General features: G+C 38.9%; 1 protein-coding gene across 1 annotated transcript in view; it reads right to left on the reverse strand.

Annotated features, from left to right (window-relative positions):
* GOLPH3 (golgi phosphoprotein 3) overlaps positions 1 to 16,984 on the reverse strand; it is a 28,500-nt gene extending 11,516 nt beyond the window's left edge. The window contains exon 1 of the mRNA XM_002193100.6: positions 16,556 to 16,984. Coding sequence (XP_002193136.1) covers positions 16,556 to 16,771 — 216 coding nt within the window. The 5' untranslated portion in view covers positions 16,772 to 16,984. The remainder of the gene's footprint in view (positions 1 to 16,555) is intronic.
* Positions 16,985 to 17,295: the final 311 nt, after the last annotated feature.

The following is a 17,295-nucleotide window of genomic DNA, read 5'->3' on the forward strand; positions in this document are numbered from 1 at the left end:
ATCTTTCCAGATTGTTGTGGTAGATGAATGGGTTGGTTTTGACACCTAATGCAAAGACATCAGACAATCGAAGGAACTTCCACAGAATATCAGTCTAGCACACAACAGTCTAACTAAGTAATCCTTTAAATTAACTCAATCTTCCTGGAGTAACTAGAACTGATTGGGAGACACTTATCTGTGATATACCGAACACCCTCTTTAATTGGTATATAGCACAACTAGAAAAGATGTACAAAAGAGAAACAAAGGGGTGGGGATTAATCATTTATGGAGAGGTAGAATGGAAAAAGAGAATAATGCACTATTTGTAAAGGAAACAAGGGCTAAGAGATGATAAACCAAGGTAGCTCACAGGTTAGCAGTCAGTAGCCAATTTCTTTTCTGTTTTTCCACCCAGTTGTTCTAACAGAAAGGCAGAAGTTTTTTTTAAAATCTTTTAAAAAATAAGATCAATAATGAAGTTTGACAGCAACAAATCTGTAAACTACACATGGACCAGGATGAAGTCAATGATCACCAGGGGAATTGTCATCCTGGTCCCACCCTCTCCCTGAATGTGACCTGTCCACTGTTCATTACAGCACATGGAACAAGACAGGGACAATATTGTAATTTATTACAATTCCTAGCAGTGTCAAAACACTTGAAAATCAAACACCACTATGTAGAAATGCAACTCATTCTACTATTTCATTCTCTCAAACAGCACTAGTTTTCTCATTAATAGAATACCAAGTATTTTTACTTTATCCATCTTCCTGCAAGTCTTACAGCTTTATAAACTTTCTAACTCAAAGAAATACTTATTTCATTAAAGTTGCTATGCAGCAGGGGGTAAGACTTACAAAGCAGGAGATTATTTTTATCTGACAGCAATCACACTAGAATAGCACTTTAAGCTATGAATAGCTTGCAAGACAAAATTTTAAATCTACAATGACTCAAAGATCAAAAAACTGCTTACAGCTGTCATGTCTATTTACACAAACACAGCACAAAAGCTTTTTTCATCAGACCTGACCTAGAAACTTTCAGCTAAAAACTAGATTTGCTAGACAAGCAAAAAAGGAAATTAGAATAAAGTTTACAACAAATACTTATTTCCATATTAACTTTGAAAGCTCAGACTTTCCACCCAGGTATGGCAAAGCACAGAGGTGAGACTAAGATCCTCTTTCCACGTTAAGAATAAGTTATTTTAAATCCATGTTCATTACACCATTTCTTTCACCATTTCTTTCCCAACAGCTCCTATGGCATTTATTCACTTTCTCCTATTCCTTTGCCTTCTACCCACTTCCAGCTCATACAGGTATTCCTGTTCAGTTATTCATTAATCACTTGAAACTGCTACCTATTAAACAGTCCATTGTATAATAAAGGCCAGTTACCAAAAGTACCTTACTTGCTGCTTCCTACTTCTACTTAGTCTCTTTAGAGCCATTCAGTTACTCGACATTTTAAAATTCATAAGGTTGGTTGTAATTTTTTTTCCTTCATTAAGATTGCTAACATCTTATCTCTGATCCAACAGGACACTACTGCAGCTATGACCACTATAATTTTGTAAGTATGTAAAAAAATCAGAGTGAGAAGACAAATATTATCAGATGTGCCTGAAGATACTTAGCGCCATGTCAGTGATTTCTACTTTATTATGGTTGCTTTAAGACTTGCAAAAAACTTGAAAATCATTTCACTTAATTTCACAAAACAGCCAGCTTTCACAGATCAATGACTCTCACTAACTGTATTTGAAACAAACAAAAAATAACTAAAAAAACCGAACAGAACAACCCTACTGAATCAATATCCCTATTTTGTGCTTCCCAAGTGCCATTTGAAGTTACCAGCAGTAATAGTGCAAAAAATGAAATTAAGCTGTAGATGTCACTTACGTTTATACAGCAGAGAAGCAATCCCCAATGGATTACAAATTAAAAAAAAAAAAAAAAACTTTCTTAATAATAACACAAGAATATGTTTATTAAAACAATAGAACAAAAGATTCAGAAAAGACTGGGTAATCTTTTACTCGACAATACTTTGTTTTATATATCAGAGTTGCTAAAAATCTCTTCCCACTACATAAAAATACATTCTCTCTCTACTTCTTCAGTCAACTCAGAATAGGTGAACAGCAGTTCTACTATACCTGGCACAGACCAGAAAGAAGAAGGGCAGAGTAAAAAAATCCATGACAATACCTCAGATTCAAGAGAAAGGAAAGAAAAATGCTTTCACAGTTACAACTCTGACACTTCAAAATACACACATGGTAATATAAATATGATGTGTTTAACTCATGTGTTTAATGACAGCTGTTTACAGACCACAGACTACAGCTGCCAATGTATTCTAATCCAGAGAGTCTCAAGCTATTGCAGATTACATTGCAGATCACAGAGCCATTGCAATTGGAAATCAGTATCTTTTAAAAAAGCATCATAAACTCATTTAAGGGTATGTGAAGGTAACTGGTGGGTTATAGATGCCTACTCGCCAAAAAAATTAAGTATTTCTTTATTTGAACATAACAGGCCCCTCAGGCCCATCCCCAGATCCACACAGCCTCGTATTTATTATCACAGGTCAGTGTTAACTTGAAGTTTCGGCCCTGACTCAGACTCAATTTACATTTATGAGGCACCACAGAAGTTTCAACAGAAGTTTCTCTGGGATATTGCACATAATACTGCTCAGTCTATGCTTCTCTTACTTTTAATTTTAAATTCAAACTTAATAGTACTCCTTGGATCCTCACCTAGCACCCTCTACCAAAACACAGAACTAAAACATCTATAATAAACAACCAAAATAAACCAAACAATCAAAGGAAACCTTCTAAAGGCAAAACATCACTACAGCTACCCAAATCCCTGAATTCTTGTTCTCAGAAAACTACAAATTTTTCTATTATGAAAGACACAAACAAAAGGACTGAAATTTGGTAAATAATACAATTTCTGAAACTTCATGTACAGACAAAACAAATAAAATATTGGTTAAACTCATTACAACTCTTTGGCAGCTCAATCAGAAAGGAAGTTGGCCAACTAACAGAAAGCAGAAGTGAACAATTACAACTCCTGAGGAGTTTGGGAGTCCCAGCTCTGAGGTAATACACCTTACGGTCTTGTTAGAAGACATCAAATCGTTAGCTTCTGGGTTTCTCAGCTAGGAGGTGCACTCCAGGTTAAAGAAAGCTTTCACATTAGTAAACAGTAAATTCTGACTTTACAGGTACCCTGTTCTCTATTAGAATAGTATTTCAGCAAAAAAAAATTGCAAAAAGCTCTACCTACATGATAAAAGATAAAAAATAGACTTCCCAAACTTGCTGGACTTTGCTGTTACTTTCCTTACTTCTGCAGAGATGGCACTCAAACACTCTGTTGGAGGTAGCAACATAAAAGCTCTGAGACCAAAACCTACTGGTTTATTTATATACAAACAAGTGCCGAGTTTTCCCACACAGGTGTTTCTTTCTTGCTATCTATTCTTTCCAGTGTGTGGCAGACTATTTTTATGTTCTCACAGATCACAGATGACAACATACTGGAAAATTTGCCATTCTTGCTGACATCAGGGGAAGTTACTGAGGACAATTATCTACAGGTCCAGTTAGGAGCCCTTGCCAAATACACATTCCAGAGTAAGAAATATACAGTTTGGGGACACATAAAACCACAATGTTCAGTTCTACCGTTCAGATGAGCATAAGAGGGAACAGTTGTCAGGAAGTCTAAGCCTGAGATGGCCTAACTAAAGTGAATGTGGAACTTGGAAAAAAAAAATTCAAAGTCAGTTCAGATCACCTGTAGGACTGGAAAAAGTAAATTGAGTCATCTGCTGGAATAAATTTTATATGAGCTGCTTTTCATTTTTAATAGCACAATTAGCAAAAGCCTACTTACATCTAGCATTTACATAGCAGTGTCATGGAAGAAAAATGTACCTGCATGCTCACTATGTGTTGATAATTCTGAGAAAGATTCATGTTCTATATGTGTGTGTATATATATATATATGTGTGTGTGTGTGTGTGTGTGTGTGTGTGTATTCCAATTTCTTTTCTTGGTAGTACTAAGGGTGGCAGGGAGAAACATCAGGGAAAAAACAGCAAGAAAAGAAACGGGACAAAATGATAGCCCAGAGGTCAATTACTTTCTGACCATGAGCAACCCTTGTGAATCACTACTTTTTACCTTGGGGAGATTAATTTCAGTTTTACTCACCTTTCAAACCAAAGTCACCACATCTCATTTTAGCCTCGCACAAAACCTGGCATGTAACTGGAGAAGGTACATCCTTCCCGACATCTTCATTTTTAGACATTTGAGGACTAAGCCAAGGAAGCAGTCCAAAGCCTGAACTGCTGCTGAAGACAAAGCATTTCTTCACTCCATGGAAGCACACTGCTATTCTCTTGCCTGAGCCCACACCAGCATTTCTGTAGTCAGCCAGATGAGCAAGTGGTCTTTCTGAGAGTTAATGGACATTTTCATCACCTGATTCGCCATGCAGGTGAACAAATTTCAGACACAGCATGGAAAAGGGAAGGAATGTGGTTGGGACAGAGAGCAAAATGTAATAGTATCCTGTTCCATGACAACTCACATTTCAATAGATACATTCAAATCCTGAATAATTTTTATAACCTAAATAGTTTCAGCTAGAACTTGGCCTTTGAGACAAAGAAGAGAGGAAAAAAAAAACCTGTATATTATTGGGGCACCTATGCTGAAGCCACTCATGACCAAAATATGCCCAGAAAAGACAAAAAGCATAAAGCTTAAGGTATCATGTACTATTCATCATAACCTTCAGCTCCCCATTTTGGACTTAAGCAATGACTATCCTGATGATCATAAATTGGAAGTTGTATTATTAAATCTGACAAAGCAGCAATAGCATCCCTTTCTGATTCTCTGAAGCAACAGCAAGTTCTTTCAGAAGTATTATTAGCCAACACAAAGCACAGAGAGAACATAATTATATAAAATCATCATCTATCACCCATTTGAAACCTACTGCAAAAGACAAGCAGAGACAATTTATCTTGAAATAGAGGCTGTGGCAAGTTGTATTTCATAATGGACTAAATAACGATTGTGACAGAATTGTCAATTTTTAGTCAACAAGTTCCTCCCTGAAGTAGTAGTTTTGTGACGTCAGAAAGACAGATGGGAAGAACAGAGAGAAAGGATTAACAGCATTGTCCAGGTGCTCTGCAGCAGGTGAAAAGTTATTAGGAACTTTGGTCTGCAACAGTTCTCATGTCAGAGATGTCTGCTTTCTTCTCCCTGCATCCTGTCTCCAATATAACAATTGGTTTCAAGCAACTTTACAACTTTAATCTGCTTCACAGCTGTGACTGTTCACAAAACAAACAAAAAAAAGTATTTTAATGGAAGAGTACAAGTGGAGTGAAAGGTACTGGGTTATCATTCCCAAAAAAAACAATGACCATCTTAATACACTGTTTCCCTTATATAGTCTCTCTACAATTACTAATATTACTTTGAATTTTCGAAAGAACTTACATCTCCTGAAGAACTTCTCAACACATCTCCTTAAAGCTGCTCCCAAATCCAAATAGGCAAAGTACAAAATATAAGAAGAACATAGAGAAAAAAGATAACAACAGTACTTGGTTTATTTATTTACAATGTTTTAGTGTAGAATTTCAATTCATTCTGGTGACCCGAAAGCCTGATTTTAAGCATTCCAAATGCATCTATCACCAGCACTCTTCTATAACAGAAATACTACGTTCTCTTGGATTAAATGGAGATACCAGCTGACAGCACTAGGAGAGGACAAAGAACTGTATGGAGCATTGTCTTCTAACACCTGTACATGATTCTGTTCCTATCCTTTCTAGCTGAAGGTGAAACTGGTGACTGGAACTGCTGATTGCAGAAAGATAAATGGTCTGACACTCTTGCAGGTAAGCAAACTTCTTTGCAATAACACAAACACAAGCAGAAATCTCAGGCAAATCAAAGTCAGTAACTGAGTTACTGGGCAATAAAACAGCAATAAGTTTATAGATTCTTTAGATTGAAAATCTGTTAAAAGTTAGTAATTTATTTAGGAATGTCATTGCTCTATAAGGAACAACTAATAAAGTTTTGCCTCTCTTGAATGGGGTCAGAGTCAGCAAGACTGATGCTATAAATGCTTAACTTAACACTGAGCATGTTTTATAAAGTACTTGTCCAACAAATCTGACACCTGACTTTTTTAGTCAAAAACTTCAATTACATCATTTTTTAGATTATCCCTTAGAAATAAAAAACCCTTTAAAAACAAAGAAACAAACAAAATCTTTCCTTCCAGCATACTATTGTAAGGAGCTTCACAGCATAATAGCAGGCAAACTGGTCTTGTAACACAAGAACACAAAATTCAAGAAAGTCCACAAACTTTTCTGAATTTTCCATGACAAACAGATATGCTGGTCAGTACTAGAACTCCTCTTCTGCAGCCAGCCACCATTTGTTCCACCTCAGCTAGGTCCTTATACAGACTTCCGTGAACCTCTTAATTCAGCTTTGGAAGCCTTAGACGGAAAGAACATACAAAGCACCTCCAAACCTAGCAAGAACCAATTAAAAGTCTTTCTGCCAGCCTAACTAAACATATTTATAGGAACGTGGGAAAAATGCAAGTAACAGAAAACAACTACAGAAGATGAGGAAAAGGAAAAACTATTGAACATTCATTGAACACAGGCTGGAATGTCCAAAATTATTTGAATTCTCCAGGTAAAAGCAAACTGTTCTCACCACAGGTATCTTATATGAACTGATTCATTTTCATATTCAGGGAACCAAAAAGATCTGTTATTTTCTTTCCAATACAGCTTACTGTAATTTATATCAACCTGAATGCATTCACAGCACAGAAGCTGCCGCAGGAAATAAGTCTCAAACAATACAAGTTGACATAGTCAAATTATGCATATGCTTTAACGACTCAGCAATTCTTACTTTCTAATATACATTCAACATATATATTTCAGTTTATTAGCTCTTAATAGCTATCAACTTATTACCCCTAAGAAAATCTCATACTCCATGACACTACAGTACTGCAGAATGGCAGACAGCTTTAAAACCAAGTCAGCTTCTCTGGCAGCATTACTTGGCAAGTCCCAAATCAACTTATTTTGGGAAGGAACTGTGTGGCCTTAGCCCAAAATAAAATAAAATGTTCAGGGTTAGGGTGTCTTGAGTGAACAACTCTTTAACAATAGTTTCAATCTTTTCCCCTGTCACTGGACTTACCAAACAAGACAGACAAAAAACATCCCGGACAAAATAATTCTGTAGTGGAAGAATGATAGTTAAGCTGAGAACACTTTTTTTTTCCCCCCCATGCTTAGATTCCAAGACACTAATCAATCCTGAAACACAAAACTGAATTTTGGTTCAGACAGCACCATGTTTCAATAAAATCTTAATTATTAGCAAATTCTAAAAGATTAACCCTCCATTTTCCTTACTAAATTGTTTTCACACCTACTGCTTGTCATATGTTGATTTTCACTGCTTCTACAGACCAACCTGTTTTAAAACATTTGATTAAATACATAACCTAGCTTCACTTGATATGGGTGCATTCAGAGAAGGTTATTTCTTATGTATTATATGGACAAACAACAGATTTAATTACCAAAAGTGGGAGTTTCATTTTTCAGATACCTCTAAAATGTGTAACGAAGGAATTTCAAATCCAGTAAAAGAAATAGCTGGAAAAAACATTTTGAAGACATTCTGAAAACAAAGTAATTTTAGGAGACATTAATCCCTTTTAACAGTCATCCCTCAGAAGTCACAGCATCATAACCTATCATATCCTGTATCCATAACCTAGGTGGAACGGAATCAAGCCCAACCCCTGGCCCTGCACAGGACAAGCCTGCCACGTGCCTGAAGCATCTCCAGAACCTCACTCCTCCCCACATCCAGGGTTGCCTCATTCCACTACAGAATCTGGCACTTGTCCTCATTAAACTTCACGAGGCTGGTGATATCAAACCCTCTGATTTGTCAAGGTCTCTCTGCTGGGCCTCTATGACTTCCAGGGTTCAACAGCTTCTCTCTGTCTTTCTGACTTCTCAAGTTGGGGCCATCAGGAAGCATAGTAGTAACACTAAAAAGCTAAAAACAAGATGCAAAAAACATGCAAATGCTAAAAAATATTCAAGTAAAACACTGCTATAGGAATACTTCGGATTTTCTCATGTGTCAAAGGAAAAATATTCAAACTTCAATCCTGTGCAATTTAAATAAACTGGCTTCCTCTTCACATTACATTAGGTCTTTTTCAATCTATACTAGGTCACATTTCCTGCAAATCTGACCTTTCAAGTAAGCCACCACACCTTCCCAATCCAGAAACTTGCAGGAACATCTAATGGTACATCTTAACCTATGAAACTTTTGAGAATTAAGAAGTCAAGCCACAGTGCAGGAATGTTTATTGCTGGAATACTACAAGGCAAGGACTTTGATGCCTTACTCCAGTCCCTCTTCATTTCCTCTTTTAAAGCTGGAACATAACTTGTACTCTAGTTATAAATAGAAGATAAGTTAATGGGGTAATCTCTGAAATGTTCTGACAGTCAAACACAGAAATACTTTAGGAAAGCATGCTTACATATTCTACAAAGCACAGTATTCTTGACAAGGAACTTGTCAGGTATTTGATTAGCCTGCCACTGCATTTAGGAATAAGTAACACACAGCAGCTGCTGCCAGGCACTGAAAGCACTAAAGCCAGATGTTGCTGCCCATGTTTTCAAGCACGTACATACACACATTACACAGGCACATCTCTCATTAAAATGAAGATAATAAAAACCATAAATTTTCTAAAGAGGAGGCAACTAGCGCACACACTGCTGAACCCTTATGAGACTTCTGATTAAATCAACATTTAAGAGTCTGACTGCTCATTTAGAAATGAAAAGACAAATTTAGAAGCCTAACTTTATGATTAACTGTATACAAAAGCAGATAGTGACTTCAAATATTTGCATGACTCGTGCAAAGCCACCTTCCATCAGTGTCCAATCTCTATTCTCCATATTGGTGCAAAATTAAGATGTACTTAGTTTGTTCAATAACCTTTGATTTCAACAAACTGATTTCTACTCTATCTCCTCTTGTCACTGAACATAAAATCTAACTTTTATATGAAAGAAACGTTTAATTAGAATTTAGTGTCTCCTAGTGCTGGCTGAGCCTGGGTGGCAGCTAAGTCCCGTAAAACTATTCCCTCAGTCACTTTGGCATGGGAGGAGAGAAAAGGAAGACCTTAAGGAAAAAAACAAAATTAAGTGTCGCCAAATGCCTACCACCTACCACAAGCAGACTGATGCCCAGGTGGTCCTCTGGCTATGACCACCTACCCTGCTCTCTCTCCACTCTCTTTATATTGCTGACCATGGCACTGCACAGCCTCTGGCCAGCTGGGGTCTCCTGTCCTGGCTGTCCCCCCTCCCAGCCTATTGCACCCCCCACTGAAGGGGTGGGCAGAGTGAGAAACAGAGGTGGCCTTGATGCTGTGCAAACACTGCTCAGCAACAGAAAGCACAGGATGCATGTTATCACCAGTGTTTTGTATTATCAATATTATTTTGGTAAAAAAAAACCCAACATGGCACCATATTGGCTGCTATGATGAAAATTAACTCTACTGCAGACAGGTCCAGTACACTTCTCTTAAAAACAATAGGAAAAACCTGAATCTAGTATGTCTTTCTGATACAGACAAAGCAGGCCCCTTATAGGCTGACTAAATAAGAGGTAGAGGTTTCACTAACTTTGACTAACTAGGCCGTATTGATTAAAATTATAATTCTGTCCTCCAGGTTTATAAATAGTGTATCTGCATCCAAATAAAACCTCTACGCCTTCCCTCTCTTCTACCTTTTCTTTTACAGCAGCCGCAATTAAAAACACTGTGTAAACACCACATTATTTAAAACTGGGGAGCTGCAAAATGCTTTATTTTGATTAATAGGCATCTGGTCATTAATGTGGATGGAATTCTAGACTAGTGTTTTGGGTCTTTAAAAAAACATGCATATAATGGAGAGAGATTCCTCTGTTCTTAGTCTAAATCTCATCCATCTTCCTTTCAGTTCTTTTCAGAACAAGCTTCTAGCTCCTCACTTGTTTCACTTGTCCAGGCGCAAACAATTTGCAAGAAACAGAGTAACTCAAAATAATGCCATGTCAACATCTTTGTTATTAGGTTAAATAAAAAGTCCACCCACTGCACTGTTCTCACATTGAAAGGAACAAGCCCCTTCTAGTATTTAACATATACTAACTGTAAACTAAGATTCTCAGGCATACTTTGCAGAAGCTGATAAAGGACGAGGTCCATTTAAATATCCAGGTCAAGCAATGTAGTTGCAGTTAGCCCTCCCTGAATAATCAGTACAGACAGAACATCCACCTGACATTTACCTCAAGCTACACAATGAGTGTCATATACTTGCCTGGTCACTGTGCACTGCAAAACACAGAATACTGAAATTACAACATAATACATACAGAATGCTCCTCTCATAGTAGAGACTGCCCAGTGTGGAAGTGCCACAGTAAAATTGAGTGTCTATTGAAACAAAAAAAATGGAAGTGCAATGTGCTGTGCTGTACAAAAATGACAAGCTAAATACAAACCTCCCAGTATAAACCATGTACAAAAGACATTCTGGCAGATAAGGACTCTAAATAACACAACTATATCATCCTATTTAGTAAGACCATAAAGGCAGATGATTAGAAAGTATATACCAAAAGCAGCTTACAAGTGCTTAAAAGAGTATCAGCAACAGAAAGATATACAAAAAGCCTGACAACTAATTTCCCAGTGTGATGAACAAATCCTGTAACATCCACAAATAAAAAGAGAGCTTTGAATATAACACCTCTTCCATTATAAAGACCTCACTTATAGCATATATTATCTCAACAGTCCACCACAAACACATGAAGAAAAAAGGAAAAAAAAAAAGGTGAAATGCAGTAGTTTAGTACAGGTTTTACTGGGGGTGTTGGGAAAGACTTGGCATGCACAATGCTGGTTCACACTCAGACCAACAGCACAGTGATTTTGTGCTGCTACTCACCTGTGCCCCTACTTATCCAGGCTTACATACAGTGTACTTGGAGGAAGAGAGCAGTTGAGAATTATTTTATGTGCAATCTCATAACTTATGTTTGAAAAGCGCATGTGAAATCATTCTGCAGTAATATTTTACCAATATTTCTGAGAGAAAGCAAGTTACTGAAATTTAACTAAGACCTGTTTGCAAGCCAGAAAAAAAAAACAGTTAAAAGTGGCACATGGCTAGTCAACTAATTCTTTTCATCTTTTACTAAAACTTATGATAAAATGTACTGAGAATGTGGTGGAGTGGAAACCAAGCCCATTTACTCCAGACTAGCTTCCCCTCTTCCCAGTAAAGCAACACAAAGATGAGTATGTGCTGTAGCAATTATTTCATCTGTAAGAAAGTAGTTTTTAAATATACTGTCTGCAATCCTTAGTCTGGTCAATTTACCCTTGCAAAGAAGTCCATTACATGGACCTTGACTAACTGAAATAAACACTATTTATATAGCACTAAATGTTATCTACATTAGGATTAAAGAATACCTGAAAAAATACACTACTTTTTAACATAAAAGATTATTTTCAGTTTCATGATTATTTCTCTTCTAGCAGCAAAGAGCAAAACTTTCTTATATAGATACTTCATTCAAAGTGTTTAATAAAAGCAGTTTGCTAAACGGAGAGGAAGAATAGTTATGGCATGTTTTTAAGAGCACTTAAAGTTTTGTTTAAGAGCACTTAAAAAACTGGAAAGCACTACTAAAAATGCTCTGACAATGTTTTTGTCTTTGCCCTACACCAGACAGCTTGCCACACTCAAAGTTATCCATAGAAAAATAGTATCAATCACACATTAACCATGCTATGAAAGCAGGGATAACCACACCAACTGCATGCAAATGATTGAAAATCAGCATATCCTCAAAAGAACTCAAATGCAGGATTTACTCAGCAGCATGGTAAAGAGGCACTTTACTCATCTTGTAGCAAAGAGAATTGGGGCACTCCTCCTCCCACACCTCCTATCTTCTCCTACTCTGTCATTTACCTATAGATATGAAGTTATAAAATAAAAAATATCAAAAAAGAGGCAACTATGAAAGAAAGAATTTTTCACCACAGACATTACACACATTCTTGTTATTAGGCCCTGAACATTTGAGAAAAAGCATGCCTTTGTCCAAGTTTCAACACATTCATACATCACTCTTCAACTGCAATGAGAATGAATTCCCAGGGGACACCTCTTCAAGTTACACTTGTTTGTCTCAGAAATTTTCCAGCAAAACTTGGGTGCTTCTATGTTGACATTCAGCCTCTCACTGAAACTGTTTTCATGAGACAAAAAAATACTAAAAGGATACAAAGAAGACTTTTTAAAACATGTTAAATGTTTTAAACATTTAAAGGAGGGAAATCCTCTCAACACTTCGGCATCATGGTATCCATTTCACTAAATTAAGCCTTAAAATCAGGAAAAACACCACCCACATTTTGAATGTTTTCAAAATTCCTATGCCAGCTTTCATGCAAGTACCTTTAGGATTAAAATACAAAATTCAGAAACCAATTGAGACACTCATATTTTTAAGAATAATAAAGAAACTACATTTTAATACTAATCTGGTCTATACAAAATAGCCCATCTGAAGCAGGCACACTACTTCCCCAGAAGCTTATTTCAGTACAGTGAAAAATATCATAACTGGAGACCTTCATGTGACCTATCTGGACACAAAGCTATGCTGCAAAACCAAATTTTCAGCAATAAACAAATTTTTTGAAGGCCAAACATAAGCAACAAAGATCCAAGATAAACTGTACATAGTGAAGTGATTTAAAGTTATTTCACTCCCACAGATGACATTTTAGTCTTCAGCTAAGAAAGGGTAAAAAATCTAAGAAATACTTAATGTTGCAGTAGACCGCAGCAGTCAGGTATTTTTCAGCATACTTAAGGTGAGTATTCTTTCAGCAAGTGGGATATTAGTTACAGATCAAATAAATATTTTATCTTGGTAGGTGCCAGGTCTCGGTAGCTGCTTCACTTTGTTTAGTTGTGGCAATTTTATAGAGGATAAAAGCAGCTGAGTGCACTGTTATAGTTTAATAGATTTCCAACAACTACCAAAGAAAAATTCAAAACGGAGGGAAAAAACACAAACATCCCAAACCCTCAACCAAAAGAAACCCTTCAAGGATGAAGTTTGTTGGAACAAATTACATAGCACAACCTCTCCATTTTTATGGGTCTGAATTACAAGACACCAGGAGGACCTTTAATGAAACAGCTACCCTGTACTCATCTCTTAGCTACCATTTTTAAATAAGTTACATTCTAACTTCCAATATTTATCACTCCCTTCTTTTGCTTCAGTAGTTCTACACTGTAACTCCCTTTTGCTGTCCTATCACAATACTGTTTTTTTTACCTAATACAGCACTGGTTTACTTCAGTGGATGCTTTTCATTACTATAGGCACTGGCTATTGCTCTGCTCTACATGGATGAACCTACTCTCTTTTCAAGACAGGTTTCTGAAGGATTTCCAAATACATGCAGGTACTGTGATGGCCCCCTGAAGAATCTTAGTAATGTATTTTCTTCCAGTTCCTTACCTTCTCCTCCAAGTAAACTGCACCTGTCATGTTATGCAAGCATCACTAAATATCTTCCTGAAAAACTGTTTCCTAATAGCAAACACTCTTCCATGTACACTTAAAAATTATAAAGGTAGCTCTGTACATGTGAGGTAATTTGTTTCCAATTCATATGAAGTTAAGCCACATCCACTAGTGTTTAAAATTACCTAAAAATCTGAAAGCTATGTTATCAATGCATGTATCAGTGAGTGCTCTGAGAAAGCACCTATTTTCAAGGAAACATATTCTTTGGCCAAAACAGAGTCCTTGTTTTTATATTTTTTATTTACATGTTCTTTGGCCAATCCAGTCTACTTCTTGTAATTATTTTTCTTATGTTAAAGTAAACATAAAATTGTTTTATCCTGTTGGAATAAACAGGAAGGATATTCTCAGCCTTAAATTTACAGATTTTCAATTAAGCTTGTATCTCATAAACTTGCCTTTGTCTGTCCCTTAGACTTCATACAGTTTCACAATTACACTTTACAGACTCTATATTGCTCTGCTTTGCTTGCTCTCTTGAGAAAGTCTCACTCAAATGCTACAGTAAATCAGTTCTACTAGAAGTGAAGACTTTGTAAAAAACATTTCCAGATGTGTAAAGTAAGCTGGTTCTGCTTACTTATCATTAGAACAACAGAGAACAAAAATTATTCATATTGGAAAATGAGCCTATAGTTTTATTTCCAGTTTTGGAAGGAAAACACATAACAATTTGTTTAAACTATGTACCCTGTACACACGGGCACAAGCAGGCACAAAACCAAAGTCTAAATCTGAATGCTTCACATGTAACAAAGCTCACAAAGAGGGTATGCTACAGCTCCTGCACTTAAGCCCCCTGCCGTAGAGATGACATTACAATTCTTTTCGTCTGATGCCTCCACAGCAAAATCTCAAGGGACTTGGGGATATCCATGCCACTGTTACCATTCTGTTCCTTTGTCTATACAAAGGAATAATAGATCATCTTCAATGTTTGTCACTGCTGTGCTTAGCAAAATGCACACCATTGCAAAGGTAGACTTTTAGACCCAATGTTAACTACTGCCTCTTGATACTCCATGAAGACTTGTGCTACGTATTCCTCCTGGCAGACACAATGCTCCCTGCCTTGAGATCTTTACAGCATAATGCTCACCAGCAGATTTAGCACATAATCCTGGTCAAAAAACAGGCTTGAAAGATCACCCAGTTTATACCACCGTCCTCACGGTAAGGTACCCTAAACCAATCCTGCCAGCAATTGGTCCTGCCACTCCTAACTTACTTCCCCTCAACTATTCAGGCATGTAGAGAGATAAATACTCATATGCATGCAATTCAACAAGCCTTCAATTTCACACGTAGAAGCAGAGATCACTATCTACTAAGGTTATCAGGACACCATGGCAAGGTCCGCCTGAAATGATGGGACTACAAGATTATGCTCTGAAACACACAGTCTGAGAGAGAAATAACTATGCTATTGTAGCAGGTACAAACACAGATCACAGAGTCACGGAATAAACTGGGTTGGATGGGATCCACAAGGATCACCGAGCCCAACTCCTGGCCCTGCACAACATCCTCCCCAAGAGTCACACCGTGTGCCCAAGAGTATTGTCCAAACGCTGCTTGAACTCAGGCTAGGTGCTGTGATATGTGTGAAAAAGCAAACATTAATCAAGAAAACCACTCTTTATTCACTGTCAATCAGTAAATTTATTGCAGATGCAATGCCCTGTCAAAGTATAACTTATCAGCTTCCCTCCCATATTATCTTGTCCTCCTGAACAGGTAGAGTTTCAAGAGACTTCCATTCAAATCAATGAACTGGATCAAATTATTTACTTGTCACAGAAATAAAGGCAAGCTTACTTGACAAAAAAGAAAAAAAAGCTGGTTGCTTTATCAAATCCATACTGTAACTCATATCTAAAATAAGAGTGAATCACCCTTTAATCATACAGTACCACATCAAATTAAACTGCTTAATAGATAGAACACTCACTCCACAGTGTGTGTGCTTTCTATACTGACTGCATTTTTCAAACAAAAAAAAAATCCAACATACTGGTGGAAGTACACCTTCCTCAATGACTTACAGTATCATGGCAAACTATTAAGCAATGAAATCAGCAAAAATACAGAATTATATAATAATGCCATTTCTTCATTTTGACATGCTTCTCATTACTCACAGCCCATTTCTGTCATATAATCCTCCACCTAATTTTAAGATATTTTTCACACACATTACTCTACAAAGTCTTAGTAGAAAAGGACTGCTTAACATCCTAGAGCACTTGAGGACCTCCTAAGTACCAAAGTTCTGACTGACAAAACCCACAGAAGTAGAGGGATCTCCCATATTAGAGGATAAATTGAAGGACGACAAATATGCCAGGTTCACCAAGGCCCTCAAGTTCAACACTGGCCTGAAGCCCTGGCCTCTATCTCCAGGTCCCTCCCGGCCCTCTATATTCCCTCTCATGTGTTTTCATATGCCAGCCCCTCTTCGAACCCCGCAACCAAAGGGCATTGCTACAAACTCTGCCGGGCTCCCCCTCCCAAAAATCCGTGCACCTCTTCCCCACCTCCTCCAAAACACCAAGCCTGTTCCAGCCACATCACGTTCCCCATCCCTGTGCCCCCAAGCCCACAGCCACACTCACTCTGCAGCGCCCTTGACCCCGTCCCACCACCAGGCTCCTCTTCCCCACAGCACCTCCCAAAAGCCAGTGTCCCCTCGGCCACCCCCAGCCCAGCGCCCACGGCCGCACCTCACGGTCCTTGAGGCCCAGCAGCAGCACCTCCTCCATCAGGGTGAGCCGCGTTTCCTTGGAATCGCCCTTCTCGTCGTCGCCGGACTCGTCCCGGCGCCCTTCATCCTCGGGGCCGCCGCCGGCGCCCCGCTCCTTATCGGCGGCGGCGGCGCTGCGGGAGGCCTCGGTCCGGCGCTGCACCAGCCCGGAGCTGCGCTGGGTCAGGGAAGTCATGGCGGCGGGGAGAGAGCGGGGCTCGGCGGCGGCTCGGGCAGGGAACGGGACGGGACGGGACGGGACGGGACGGGACGGGCTGGGGCCGCTCCGCCCTACGCGCCCCGGCCGGGGGCAGTCATGGAGAGCGGGCCGGTCCCGGGCGACCGCGCTGGCGGTGGCAGCGGCTCAATATGGCGGCGCGGGCTGATGTCAGCGGAGGATGTGGCAGCGCCGGGCGGGGCGGCGCCGGAAAGGGACCCGCGGCTGAGGGAGCGCGGCCGTGACCCGGGGCGGGCGCTGCGCTGCCTTCGGGATCGGGGTGCGCTGCCACTAGTGCCCCGGTTACACAGCCGCGAGTCCGCTTGCTTTCATACAATCATTAAAGTTGGAAGAGACCTTCGAGACAATCCAGCACAACCGTCCTGTAACCCCCGTAACCCCTACTCCACATCACCGGCGCCGGATCCAGACGGCTCTTGACGCCCAGGGATGGTGGCTCCAGCACGTCCCTGGGCAGCTGCTCAATGACTGACCATTCGAGT

Source organism: Taeniopygia guttata, chromosome Z (assembly GCF_048771995.1).
Source record: "Taeniopygia guttata chromosome Z, bTaeGut7.mat, whole genome shotgun sequence".
NCBI lineage: Eukaryota > Metazoa > Chordata > Aves > Passeriformes > Estrildidae > Taeniopygia > Taeniopygia guttata.